The 13790-nt window shown below is 36.4% G+C and overlaps 3 protein-coding genes across 4 annotated transcripts; all 3 read right to left on the reverse strand.

The window, feature by feature from the left end:
* Nucleotides 1-254: 254 nt before the first annotated feature.
* si:ch211-266a5.12 (uncharacterized protein LOC557488 homolog) lies at nt 255-2724 on the reverse strand. The gene is made up of 6 exons (XM_042721945.1): nt 2276-2724; nt 1950-2012; nt 1446-1601; nt 1015-1077; nt 838-912; nt 255-747 (listed from the first exon to the last, which is right to left on the reverse strand). Exons 1-6 carry the CDS (start codon nt 2432-2434, stop codon nt 625-627), a joined length of 639 nt encoding a protein of 212 aa, XP_042577879.1. The 5' UTR covers nt 2435-2724; the 3' UTR covers nt 255-624.
* Nucleotides 2725-6661: 3937 nt separating this feature from the next.
* ifng1 (interferon gamma 1) lies at nt 6662-8777 on the reverse strand. 2 transcript variants are annotated; one of them, XM_042721947.1, is made up of 4 exons: nt 8524-8777; nt 8026-8091; nt 7626-7829; nt 6662-7001 (listed from the first exon to the last, which is right to left on the reverse strand). In XM_042721947.1, the coding sequence occupies exons 1-4, from the start codon at nt 8650-8652 to the stop codon at nt 6864-6866; spliced, it is 537 nt and encodes a 178-aa protein (XP_042577881.1). In that variant the 5' UTR covers nt 8653-8777; the 3' UTR covers nt 6662-6863. The 2 variants fall into 2 exon arrangements, with proteins under 2 accessions (XP_042577881.1, XP_042577880.1); XM_042721946.1 differs by having other exon boundaries at nt 8014-8091; nt 8524-8776.
* Nucleotides 8778-10974: 2197 nt separating this feature from the next.
* LOC122137017 (interferon gamma-related-like) lies at nt 10975-12326 on the reverse strand. Its single transcript, XM_042721948.1, has 4 exons — nt 12104-12326; nt 11787-11849; nt 11495-11704; nt 10975-11364 (listed from the first exon to the last, which is right to left on the reverse strand). Exons 1-4 carry the CDS (start codon nt 12248-12250, stop codon nt 11272-11274), a joined length of 513 nt encoding a protein of 170 aa, XP_042577882.1. The 5' UTR covers nt 12251-12326; the 3' UTR covers nt 10975-11271.
* Nucleotides 12327-13790: the final 1464 nt, after the last annotated feature.

Here is a 13790-nt window from a genome sequence, read left to right on the forward strand (position 1 = left end):
AGTTAGTGTAGTTGTTAGTATAGAGATGTGTAGGTAAATAAATAAATAGCTCTACAGTGGGGTAGAAAAAGACAAAAAAAAAAAGTTTATGAGAATGAATGTAATCCAGCAATTTGAGAATTTCCTAAAGAATATTAGCAATGTCTTGCTAAAAAAAAAAAAATTGAGCAGACAAATTCTCAACACTTCTTAATGATGGACTTCAGACAAAAATATGGTTCTTGCAAATACAAACACACTTAAACAAACAGTGCCAGATACAAAAATGTTTTACTGAGCAGACAAATGAATGCAATAGAAATCAAAGAAAAACATGCATTTCATGTTTACATTGACAAAATGATCTTTATCTCGTCTATTTTCTCACCTGCATTTACTGCAGTACACTCAATCTTTCACCGAAAGTACGTAAGCAATATGCATATACTGTTTAAATACTCATTACTTAAAAAAGCAAAAAAGACATTTGCACTAAAAGCACGAACAACTAAAATACGTTATTAGAAACACAAGGTCAGGAAAATAAGTTTGATCTTATTTAGAAGAAATAGCTTTTTATTCTGTCCTTCCTTAAACTGGCACATCTTAAAGTGATCAGGCAGATTACACATTGTAGGCCAGAATTCATGAAATGCCATGCGTCTCCTTAATCACTTGTGTATTTTTCCGGAAGCCTTTACCCTGCATGTAGAGATGGAGGGTTTTCAGCTCATCCATAACCCCTTCCTGGATATGCACATCATTGACCTGTGAGACAAGTGAAGATAAAGAGTTAATAAGAAACATACAAAAACAGGTTTAATCAGTTTTTCGATAGTTCGAAACACTCATTCTTACCCTCTTAATGGCAGACTTCAGTTTTTGTAGCTGTAAGACAGCAAGCTGATTTGGGTTCATGTTTTTCTCCGAAATCTAGATGAAAGTACATATATGAGTGTTAATTGCTTCCGAGTAAAATGTACAATTATTTATTCATATTTAATATATACTGGAATTCTGTCGAAGAATATTTACCATTGGGGAGGAAGTTGTGGTTATGTCAGACATCTTGTATAGGGTTTTACATTTATTTTTTGTCTGAAACAAAGAAGTGGTAGTAAAATATTTTGTTAGTTGTTTCAAGCAGCCTAAGAAAACAACCTAAGCTTAAGAAATGGCCTTTAGTTAAGAAACCAATCCAACATTTTGGGTCCTGTTTAAGTGAAAATCTTGCCATATTGTTAACATACATGGCAGCACCATGCTGAAAAGACCAGCATGATCTGGATTTGGTTAGTTCTTGTCTAGCTAAACTTCCATGGAAGATACATTAGTGAAAAAGAGGCCATGCTGGTCTTTCCAGTTTTGTATTTTCCCTTTTATATGTGCTATAAGATCACTCAAAGACATTAAGATGTAACATGACAAAGTTTATTAAATGTATTCTGAAAATGTAATGTACTGACCTTATACACACAGTTTCTGAGTTGATCCATGATGTGTATAAGCTCAAGATGATGGTTAAATTCTTCCGTGTTATGGACGTCGTTCTTCTTTGTCTTTTCAAGAACATTTTCAAATAGATGAATGATCTTCAGCAGGACGCAGCTGTGAAGATTTTTCTGATGAATAGAAACAATTAATTTGTGATACCTGATGCCAAATAAAGATGACATGGTAGTACATCAACAAAAAAATTTCACAGGTACATCTAACATCTAAAATTAGATGTTGGTAAAATTAACGAGGCCCAAGACAACATTTTTATGGGTTGGGCTTCTTTTGTGGGTTGGCCAATGCCCAATTAGCTGGCTATTCCATATAAGACCTCACAGAGCCCCGCCTCATAACATTCATTACATTCATATTACTTTCAGATTTTGTAATACAGTAACTAGCTTTATGCACCAATGAATAGCTGATATGATAATTCGATAACCCGTAATATGAAATAAGACAATGCATCTTACCTTTTTCCGAATTTTGTCAAAGGAGCTGTGCTTCAGGAGGATCTTCTCACCATCCGCAGCTATCTGAGAGGATAATTCAAACCGTCACCAATTGAAATATTCAAAGTCTCCAGGGCATTTTCTAAAAGCATGCAAGTTAACATGACTCTGCACATGAACACCTGATGTTTCCTATCTAATTGCAGCCCTCTGTTGTTGCGCAAGTCTATTCCAACAGGCATATCAACCTTACTTTGTATGGATCAGTTTTGTAACAAGTGCATGCATGTGAGTAATGCGTGATTTGAGTTCTAACACAATGTTGATAGTATGATCAGAATACTCACCACGTCTTTGCTGACACGCTCGGCTATATTAGCCATCACACTCAGGTCAAAACAGGGTTCCACAGGTAAACAGCTGCCATTTAGGAGTACCGCCGCACATTCGTGCATTGGAATGCCAAAAATCAGGATCAGAAAGCAATACTGCAAAGCGCTGGCCATACTCAGTTCCAGAGTGACTAAATGAATGTACGTGAATGCAGGTCCTGCTGATACACCTGCTTCATTCCGTTCTTCCTTCTTTTTGCCTTCGCTCTGGTCCTCACCTTTGTATTTATTCTAGTTTCCTGGTGACGTCAGCAAAGTCCTTTCTCTTTGTTTCTGACTTTCCAGTTGAGATCAAGACAGGTGAAGATGTCAGAGTCCTGAACTGTAATGTAATCCACGTTGGCTGGTGTATCCAATGGGGATCGTGTCTATTGCCACTACAGAATGCAAAGTTTTCTGTCTGCTTCGTACTACTCGAGGGAGCTTAAATAAAAGAAAGTCACCACAAAATTGTATTACAACTCTATAATGAGGTCATGACATTTATGCGGCTCGAGGATGTCCCAGATTCTAAATTTCTACGCAAACCACAGTCTTGGTCAAGGAAAGTTCATTAAGGGCAACATAAATGGCATTATGATTATATTTGTACAAAAGATAGTAAGAAGATATGAAATGCTGTATTTCCTTGGTTAAAACTAGACTAAGGCTAGACAAGTGATTAAATGGAAACTAGACGATTAATCAGCCGACAAGGTGATAAGGGGTCACTAATGGAAACTGAGGGGGATTTGAAATGTAGGCCATTTTGCAATATGTCATCGCATCTCATTCTCTTTTAGTTTTATTGAGGTCAGTAGCTTCAAACGTGACAGTCTATATTAGTTTGTCACGTTATAACTTAAGAAACTTTTATTAGCCAGGAGTAGATTTTAATTAAAGAGATGCACACTTTTTCTTCTCCCTTTTTAGTTAAATCTGTCAGAAACTATTCTTTGTCATACCTTTATTTACTTTTATATAGTACAATGGCTTTTATGTCTCGATTATCAATTTAGTGTTTTATCATTGTTCCAAACCAGCTTTCAACATATGAAATTCATCATAAAATATTGTTTTTATAACTTACAGCGATGTAATCATAAACCATTTCAATGTTTATTGGATGTCATTAAAATTTAGATAATTTCCCTCAATAGTGCCATTTCACAACCAACAATTTTGCCATTTTTATATCAAAAGAAATGCTTGAGATGAAATATGAGATATAATTGTAGAAGAACAGAATGAAAAATCAAGGTAAAATCTGAATAATTTCAAATTAAGTGCCTTAGTAAGACAAAGACATCAGCTATTCTATTCAAAAATGTAAAAAAAAATAAAAAATACCAGCAACAATTCCACCACATATTCTATTGAAATGTGTTATGTTGAAAAAGCTTGAGATGAAATATGAGATATAATGTATAAAACACAATAAAAAATCAAGGTAAAATTGGAATCATTTCAAATTAAGTGCCTTAGCAAGACAAAGACATTATCTATTTTATTCAAAAATATAAAAATAACAAAATAAAAAATCACCAGCTACCTATGTCCACCACATATTCTAATGAAATGCATTGAAAATGACATTATAGTTGAAATGATCATGATGTTTCAGTAAAATGCCAACAATCCTACAGTGATGCAAGTATGTTCACTTGTTAATGTACAAATTTATCAAATCTTCTTGACCAAATGAATCATTGACGAATCTCCTCTTTATTTATTTATAAGTTAAATGCCCTCATTTTACACAGCAAATTCCATCTATGCCTTTGATTATGTGTTTGTTCGCCCTTACAAATAAATTTCCAAACAGCAACACATAGTAAGATGTGCACCTGTGCAATCCCCACGCCCAAGGAATTTCCAGCTTCTGTTGTCATGTGCTCAGCATTAAATGAAAAGAGACCACGGGGGAATAAAGTTGGGGAGGGGTAAGGGGGAATTTCCAGATTTATAGTTTTTTTTTTCTTATCCTCACTTCATCAGCCCTTTACCCTGTTTCTTTGAAATATAAGTCAGTGTAAACAGGAAGCAGTCTGAGTTGTTTAAAAATGAAAGCTATATAAAATATAAAATAAAGCTATATTGGGCTATATAAAAAGCATACATACATTATAATACAAAGCACCCTGGGTTTAGTTACATCCCAGTCAACATGATTTGCTACTTGCTAGTCAGATGCATGCGGTATTAGAGGGAAGGGCATTATCATTCTAGCATTTGATTGGACAAAAGAGCAGGATGTGTAGTGCAGGATGACTCATCGATATTGCTTTGTGGTAAATGTGTAATTAACCTGACTAAAACCGAATTTAGCTGACGTTTAGGAGTGCACCAACATATGCATGAGCTTAAACATGGACTAAAAGCCATACAATTCAATTGAATTCATTTTTATAGGATTGTAAAAACTTCTACTTCTACATTTTCCAAAACAGATCCTGCAACCACTGAACTGATTTATAGAAGCAAGGGTTGCACATGTTAGTTTGCACAGTGCTGAAATAAAAAGGTGTTGCATAGCTTCTTCATTCAGTGACATACTTTCTATCATTTCTGTGCAACATTTCATTTCTATGCGAAAACAATTTCTACGGGTAAGTTTGTAGGTTGATGTTCACACACTGTATACAGTGGACGCCAGCACCATGCATCAGGTCAAATGATGTTTGTATCGTGTAACACCAGTGCCAGCAAATTAATGTCTGGTTCTATTTCTAATATAATTCAGCTTCCGAAAACAGCATAAATACAAAAACAGAATTGCTCTGTGGAGACATGATGACTTCCTTGTCTTTGTTTTTTTTCCATGTTGGGCCGATGCCTACAACATTACGGCTCTGACATTGCATTACTGTTCTTACCGTATTTACAGGTCATTCCATTTATATTTTTAATCAATCAATCACAAAAATAGCATATTCTATTGTATATACATAAAACAGTTCACAAAAAAAAGTCACGGTTCAATACGTTTTCAGTACAGCATGGGGAAAAAAACTAAAAAATGTAACTTTTTATTAAATATGTCTTTAAATGAAAAAGTCTGTCATTAATGCCACAACACTCTTCAGACTGCTTTGTACTGCTTCATAATTCTTCAAGAGTACAAATGCAAATGGTTCAGGATTTATTTAATTAAATTAAAAGAATGGAAATGACAGTGCAATATAGTAGTGCATGTTGTTTTGTGAATCTGTGAGAACCTTTGGTACTGTTAACCCCATTAAAGCAAAGTAATGCTGGCTGGACCGCAGACGGTGCTCTTTGCATCTTTTTCGAAACTGTGGCAAGAGCTGGCATGTCTAGTTTCATGACTCTTAAAGCAAAAGGCAAAGAAAAAATACCCATACTTAGATCCAAAGCTTCAAGGTTTTCTAAAGCTTCAAGAATCTTCACAAATCCTGTTGCCAGCAGGAAAGCATGGATGCTGTTCAAGGGTGAGCATAAGCAGGCTATGTGTACTCTCTTTCTCAATTTTGCTGGTTTGTGGTTAATGCATCTTCAGCAGTTGAAATGCCTTTGCTGAGAAATTACACTTGCATCATCATTTTTCTTCTTACACAGTTGTTGCTGGTCCCATGCATGTGATGCTGTTGTTCCCAATGGGCACAATATGACTGATCAAGCAGCTTCCCCAAAAAGACAATGCTGGTCCATCGGCTTCACATGTTTTACCAGTGGACTGTGTTTAGATCAGCACCAAATCAGAACAAACAAGTATATACCAGCTTGGAGCAGCAAGGAACTTCACAATGCTTTTTTAAAAAATCACTGCTGCATTTGTTTTGCATGCTAATTGTTAGCTTGAACAGCTTTAGTAAAAAGCTTCTCCACCCTCCTCGACTTGATAGGGCCACATTTTTCCTGGCAGTCAAACAATAAGTATACATTTACAACTTCACTTTTTTTGAGGAAGTCAAAGTGAAACCTTATATGAGCTAATTTGTTGTGGTGTTTAGTTGCTATATTACATTGTGTTGTGATAGGCTACCCTCACCTACATTGCCAGATAAGGCCAAACCAGTTCAATTACATTTTTCTTTCTTGCCTGGAATTCCCGTAAGGATTTTATACAATTGTATAAGCAGTATTATATTTCACAGTTGGGTCACTTGACAGTCTTTTAAAGATAAATAAAATAGCAAAGAAATAGATGGCACTGTATGACACATTCAGTGTGTGGGCTGAGCCAAATTTATGCTAATGTGACAGATGACAAAGAGTTTCAAATGCTCGGGGAAGATGGGAGACAAATCTGTGTCATATTCTCTGATTAGAGACATGTTGTAACATGTAGATATAACGATAGACTGGCATCTTATAAAGTCACTTACATCAGCACAAACATTATCAAAAATCATTTTATTCAGTCACAGACCTTACAAATTTTGCTATGTTACTAGCAAGTGGTTTACAGTGCTTTTTCAAATAAATAAGTAATTTAAATAAGTAAATAAATAATGTAAGTTTAAACAGTTACAGTAACCTCAATAAATATAATAAATAACACTGATATTCCACCATTCTTTTAAATGGTGATCAAGATCTATTAAGACTTTTGCTTTATTGTGATTCTGGCTTGTCGTCTCCTGCGCTCTTTGTTCTTCAGGTTCTTCAGTTGAGTTGCTTCTCTGTAGACACGCTTCAGCTCGAACAATGCTTTGCGCTGGACGACTGGGTCATCTTCCTGCAATTGTAAAGCATTTAATCAGTTAATATGTCTATACAAGTCATAGCATTTTTATATTTCGACTGGACACAAAGTAAAATGAGAAATTTCTACTCTTTCTTATGCATTTTATTAGTTTTCGTATCTAACATATAGCATGCATTGTGAGGGAAAAATGACTTTCAAAAAGCCGGGCCCGCAAAAACCTTGTTTACCCACTTTTAGAAGTAAAACTCCTTTCGTGTGGTTACCAAAGGCGGCCTTATAACCAAAGCTACAGTCAAATTGTAGAGCAATATCAGTTTTAACAAAATGTAAATGTTCAAGGGCACTACTATGCAAATATTCCTGTCATATTTTTTTAACTGTGTTAATTTTATGCACATTTTCTTGGTTACTCTTGACTGTATAACAATATACACAGTAAGTAAAGTTTAAAAAAGAGATTATTTTATATTCATTTATATTTTTAATTGCTTTGTGGCCGGCACAAATTATTTAGAGGCAGTACATTTTCTCAGTTCACCGACCATTGGAAGGTGTTGCAAAACATACTTTTGGGCCTCCCTATTTATAACTCTATGCTGTTCAGTGCTGCTTGTGTCAAGTTTGGTTTCACAGAACATGAAACTGTTGCCTCACCTTGATCGCCCATAGAGTTTCTGCATACTTCTTGAGCTCTGCACTTTTGCCTGGGAAGTAGTTTTCTTGCAGTTTTTCCAAATGCTCTTGAACATGTGCTAGTTTTTCTTTTGTAGCTTCATCCTGACTATCCTTCTCCATTTGAGTGAATATCCTACTGTATGTATCCATAATGATGCTCATCAAGAGATTCTGCTCAGGTTCCTGCAACAAAAAACAAAACAAAACAAATGATCACAATGTAGGCCTACATTCAACACAGGATATACCATATAGGATGAATCAAAACAATATGTCATTTGGTTTAGAATGACTAGACTAGGTATTTTAGTTGTTTTAGACCACAAAATTGCGAATACCAAATGATTGTGCAGAGGAGGTTATTTACCTCAAGATTCACCTTTATGTCTTTAAGGAACCGTAGGAAGACAGGATGTGCATTGTGTAGCTCGCGGTCATCTTTTATCTGGAAGAAATGAAAAGGTCATTGTTTATTTTGATAGACTTCAGACGTCATTTCAAACTCGTATCTTTTCTCACTCAATCAGATAAATGTGTTTATTATTATTAGCACCATACATCTGAAAAACTCAACCTACAGACCAGACATGTTCCAGTTAGAAAAGCCAGTGTCAGTCTGTATGGATGCTAGACTATACTTCCTGTTTTGTATTATACTACCTCCCAAACATCCAATTGCTGTAAAAGTTGACTAGTTTGTAAAGCCTGCTTTTCCAAAAAGATCTGGATTGGTTTGCGGCCTATCTTTAGGTGTCTTACAGGCCGTATCCTGAAATGGTACACCACGCCTATGCCTATCAGTCAACTTTTTGAACCCTTTTTTTCACTTCTTGTCTGTGATATGACATATCTTTGAAATCCGAAAGGATCTACTTACATAGTACACTTTAAGCTCATCGATGCTCTTGTCCAGGTTCTCAGGGACGCTAGCCTCGCCGTATGTCATCTGTCCTAAAGTCACCAAACATACTCCCCAGAAAAGGGCCATCATGTGATGCGCAATCATAGTCCTTGTTAGTTTGAGGCTCTCGCTGAATTTTCACGTGTAGTCCTGTCTTTTTAAAGCCGAAGTTGACTTTTTAAGCTGTCTCACAACAATCGACTCTTCTCGTGTCCTGACAATGATCTGAATGCATGTGTTTGAGTGAATGGGGTATTTATAGTTGTGTGAGAGCGAGCGAGCGAGCTATGATGAAGGTGTGAAATTGTGTGGCTTTACAGCCGAAGTTTCCTTTAAATCACAATGCACCATGATACTGCTTAACGCTATGGAGCCCACCACGCATCTTCTCGCCCTGGAATCCCGTGGATGCCACTAGGCGGGGCTGTTTGTGGCTTTGTGGTTGGGAATCTTTTTGGTAATTATGTTAGGGGTTTGGGACTTGTGGGCCTGAAGATGCACATGTGGCCACTGTAATGATGCTCATGCATGAATGGCTCCCATTTGAGAAGGAAGTAGTGTTTTTTTGTTGTTTTGTTTTCTTATCCTAGGGTTTCGAATAATGAATGACCTTACACCACATTTAGCAGCTTTTGATCTTATACCCACTTGTGTCACTTATTTCTTTTTCAGCTTCTTCATGCATTGATATGCAATAAACTTTCCACACAGCATTTTTGTACTGTCTGACATCTAGGAGATCATAAGTTTAGTTTATTTTTTGTTTTAATTGAATAAAGCTTGTGGTGATTAGTACAAGAGTTAACCTTGACCTTTTGTAGTTTGTCGTCTAGATCCAGTTGGTGGAAAAACTAACAAAGGTAGGCTGAAACACATTCACTAGAAGTTCCTCAGAATTATACATTGAGCTAAAAAAAAAAAAATTATGTAGGCAAGGGACATTTTGACTGATGTCAGAAAAATTGAGTTGTACTGTTGCTCATCAGAAGAGGGAAACAGCGTTTGAGGTTTTAACACTTCATCTGCTCAGCCCTGTGTGCAGAGAAAGAGAGAGAGTGACAGAGAAAGAGAATGAAAGGAAGACACTCAAAAGTGATGAGTAGTGTTAGACAGCTACAGTTTCATGGAGGGGATGGTAGTTTTCCTATTAGGTCACTTGAGGTGATACTACATCTAGGCATTAATAGACGAAGGCCATCAGAATAAAAAAAAAAAAAAAGCTTGTCTTCAGTTGAATTCATTTGCTTGCTTTTTTGTCATGATTAAGATCCTCCAAACATTTGGTTGGTATGGTTAGACCAAAAATGTCAATGATAGAAAATCCCGCATTTACATGTTTACGTAATTAAAAGTCGGAAAAGTATGAATTCAGTTCCTATCGGCAGTCACATACCACTGGTGGTATGTCGCATTTTCCAGTTGAGTCTTATCGGCGTGGTTGATTTTCCACGATTGTGGTTGCTTGAGGTGTTACCCCAGACTCCTCATTATACATCATACAGACTACGTGGAAACCAAAAAGGATATTCCTTCTATGAACCGCTTACTTGTCATTTTCGCTTGGTTTCGTTTACATTATTCATCAGCTCAAAAACCCATATTTTGCCAAATATAGACAATCACCTATGTATGTATAAACCAGAAAGATAATTAATCGCACTGGGAAATTAAATGGTTTATAGCAATCCAGAATAAGTAAGTGGCTTATAACCCAAAATGTTCCATTTGACAAGGACTTAAGATGCAGCAAGAGACTGAAGTAATATCCAAGCTTCCCATTACTAAATATCCATAGTCCTGTGAGAATGTAACCAGACATTTAATATGGGGTAATATACAGAACATTTGTCATTGCCATTGTTATTCTGCAAACTTGAGGGTGGTGTTATATACAGCAACATACATTGCATTACTTTATCATCAGTTCATGCATTCCCTGGGATTTAACCCCATGACCTTTGTGTTACTAGTGCCATGCTCTACTGTTTATGCTACAGGGATGCTTGGCCATTTTTCCAGTTCATACAATCAATTAAATTTTTCTTCTAAATTTTAGAGCTTTTTTGTATGATATTCACCCTTTAATGTGTCAAATATTTAAGGCACTTACACTTACAGACTTTGTAAAATGTTACAGAGAAAAACTGGGCAACACACACTTAAGGCCTCAGATCACATATTACCAGACCTTGTATAGTTGACAAATGACAAATGAAAGTATCTGTTATATAATTGGCTCAAAATAGAATCTGTGTACATCATACATTACGCAATTTTCTCTGAATTCTTACTGGCCATATTTGCAGGCTGGCTCTGGCTTTCTAGCATCAACTCCTCTAGACTGCAAATCAGCTGAATGTCTGTCCAAATGTCATGCAGTTTGTGTGTGTATCGTGAAGTTTGGAATTGAACAAACCAAAACGTTAATTAATGCAACATTTGTTTTATTTTAACTATCCATTCAGCCATTGAAGCTCACAAAATATTTCAAGCAAATCCACAGTTAAAAACCAACATTCACCGTTTCAGTGCACTGTAATTGATGCAAACACACTTGTGATAAGAATAAGTTAGATTTTAAGTTAAGTTCTTTTGTGTTATGGTGTAGTAGAGTACATTACAAAATAAAAAATAAATAACTATGTCCATATAATTTAAATAAATAGGCTAATACAACAGCAAAGCACTATTTTACAACATGTTAGACAGGACTTTTGGATCTTCTCATTGCACTTTGTCATGCTTTTCTGTGTAGGCCCGATTAAACACCATGAGAAAGTCATTTAATGCCCCTCCTTGGATTGTTCCATTTTTTACCTTTGAGAGAATAAACATATGTATCAGATATAATATCATATATCCAAACCGGCCTTTGACTTTATGGTAACTTCTTTAAAACAGCAATTCAGCAACTGAAAATGTAGACTTTTGTTCTATTTATGTTTACCTTGACTGAGTGAATGTCCTGAAGCTCTCTCCATACTTTATGTTCGTCACTGTACTTGTGTTTCAGCTTGTTCACCTCAGCCAGAACATCTGTTAGACTGGCTTTCACATCTTTCTCCTCAGACTTGTTGAGCATGTCTTGGAAAATGTCTTCATAGATTTTCAGCATTCTTTCGAGCAACAGTTCCTGACAAGTGCAGGAAGTCTTGGACTAGGAGAAACAAGTATCATTAGCATAAAAACATTAAATTGCATTTTCAAATTTTTTGCACTTTTTCACAGTACAAACTTACATTCAGCTGATCCAGATGAGACACAAAAACCGACTTTCCAAACCATTCTGGGCCTTTTGTGTTCTAAAGAAGGTGGGCACAAAATAGCGACCGTTATGAATAAATGACGCTACGTTGCTTGTGAATCTTTACCCCTATTCGAAGATCAAACTGTCACAAAGTTCAATATGCAATAGATGTGGTTTCTGAATTACCTGGTCTGCTTGATAATATTAGCTGAAATACAGATATGAGTTGCATCTAAAGTGATTCATCTTGCCTACACAAAGTCACTTTGAAATCGGCTGCAGAAGTTCATGACAGTAGACATCACTTACATAATGCGCTTGCAGATTCTGGATATTTGTATTCAGCATTTGGATCTTGTTGCTTTTGGACCGTGGAAATCTGAACGCTTTGGTTGTCTGAAGAGATGCTATCGACAGAAGTCCACACAGCAGAACCATGTTGAGCCAAGAATCCATTCTTTGGGTTTGTGTTTCAGTGTTGTGAATCAGGCGATTTTAAGCACAACGTTGTGACCTGATGCTAGTCAGCAGGTGAGTGTTGATGAGCGGAAAGGGGCCGGGGGTTTATATAGGTGCACAAACTAAAAAGAGCAACAGTATGAAGGCGGAAGTGGAGGTTTTGTGGTTTATGTGGGCTACTTTTCTATAAAGGTTTCCTTTAAATCAGAGATGTAATGCTCTCCATACCCCAGGGGCAACTTGAACGATTCATAAGGTTTCATATGACTGGACACAGTGGCCTTTGAGAATAGCCAAGGTTGCAATCTGCTTTCGGACAATCATGAAACTGGGTTGTGGGCTTGTCGACATGCGCACGCCATTAGTCATTACCAAACTGAAAGTTGGGTCTTTATCAGATATTATTTTTTGTGTGTGAAAAGGAAACTTGGCGTCATGGTATCAACTAGTTTTATATCTGCCAACTTTTATATCTGGCAACTTACAATCTAACTGCCATCTGCCATCTGCCATCAATGTGCATTAATATGCATTGTTTGCATGCATGTCTGTAATTGCATATGTCTGCATATGCATTTTTACCACAAGCGTTTTTTTTTTTTAATGTGTGAAAGTGCATGTATGCATGTACTTTTGTATATTTGGTGCTGCAAAAGCAAAGTCTTATTACCCAGTTGCCAAAAAACATACTGCATACTGCATAATGTAAACATACTGCATACTTTTGGAACTTTTCATTTCTTATGCATTACTTTGCATTGGTGGTTAATTTGTGGTGATGTACATTTGCTTAATCTACAGCTTACTGGCTGTGGCCATTAGTTTTTCAGTTGAATTTCCCTTCAAATACTGTGGTGTAGCAACAAACATCAGTTCTTTGAATCTGAACCTCAAAAAGTGAAGAAGTAAATGAAGCTGTGCACAGTATGCTGAGGGATGGATTGTGTATACATTAAAGAAATTAAAGGAGTCATCGGATGCCCATTTTCCACAAGTTGATATTATTCTTTAGGGTCTTAATTAAAAGTCTGTAACATGATTTGGTTAAAATTTCTCAATGGTAGTGTAAAAACATCTTTTTACCCTGTCAAAAACAGCTCTTTTCAGAGCAAGCCGTTTTGTAGCAATTTCCTTTAAATGTTAATGAGCTCTGCTGACCCCGCCCCTCTCTTCCAAGCCACTCTCTGAGAGACTGTTTACTTTAGCCGCATTCATCATGAAACTTGCTAATCAGCACATTATTACGAAAGGCGATTTGCAAAGATTCATTAAAAAAAACCTTATACTCACTTTTTCTGTAGGTGAAGATGTACCAAGAATGATTCGTGCGAAGATAGGCACATTTAAGTAGATCGGGGGCACATTCGCTTCAGAAACAAATGTTATCCACTGCGTCTTCAGCAGCTCAGATGCCGGGAGTAAATGATGACTGCTATGTTCATTATTACATTCAACAACAAAACACCTCAGTCCCTTAGGAGACATTCTTGTCTACATCTGGTCCGGGACTGATGACAGCTCACTCAAGGCAGTTATA

The sequence above is a fragment of the Cyprinus carpio genome, chromosome B4 (genome assembly GCF_018340385.1).
Source record: "Cyprinus carpio isolate SPL01 chromosome B4, ASM1834038v1, whole genome shotgun sequence".
NCBI classification, from domain to species: domain Eukaryota; kingdom Metazoa; phylum Chordata; class Actinopteri; order Cypriniformes; family Cyprinidae; genus Cyprinus; species Cyprinus carpio.

What these genes read in the sequence shown, in the direction of transcription:
- si:ch211-266a5.12 (XM_042721945.1), bottom strand. Translation starts at nt 2,434, where the DNA reads ATGGCCAGCGCTTTGCAGTATTGCTTTCTGATCCTGATTTTTGGCATT. An exon ending in TTGACAAAATTCGGAAAAAG is followed by an intron (nt 1,602 to 1,949) that starts GTAAGATGCATT and finishes TCTATTCATCAG; the next exon opens with AAAAATCTTCACAGCTGCGT. An exon ending in TCAGAAACTGTGTGTATAAG is followed by an intron (nt 1,078 to 1,445) that starts GTCAGTACATTA and finishes TCTTTGTTTCAG; the next exon opens with ACAAAAAATAAATGTAAAAC.
- ifng1 (XM_042721946.1), bottom strand. Translation starts at nt 8,652, where the DNA reads ATGATTGCGCATCACATGATGGCCCTTTTCTGGGGAGTATGTTTGGTG. An exon ending in ACATAAAGGTGAATCTTGAG is followed by an intron (nt 7,830 to 8,013) that starts GTAAATAACCTC and finishes TTTTTGTTGCAG; the next exon opens with GAACCTGAGCAGAATCTCTT. An exon ending in AAACTCTATGGGCGATCAAG is followed by an intron (nt 7,002 to 7,625) that starts GTGAGGCAACAG and finishes TTACAATTGCAG; the next exon opens with GAAGATGACCCAGTCGTCCA.
- LOC122137017 (XM_042721948.1), bottom strand. Translation starts at nt 12,250, where the DNA reads ATGGATTCTTGGCTCAACATGGTTCTGCTGTGTGGACTTCTGTCGATA. An exon ending in CTCATCTGGATCAGCTGAAT is followed by an intron (nt 11,705 to 11,786) that starts GTAAGTTTGTAC and finishes TGTTTCTCCTAG; the next exon opens with TCCAAGACTTCCTGCACTTG. An exon ending in AGGACATTCACTCAGTCAAG is followed by an intron (nt 11,365 to 11,494) that starts GTAAACATAAAT and finishes ATTCTCTCAAAG; the next exon opens with GTAAAAAATGGAACAATCCA.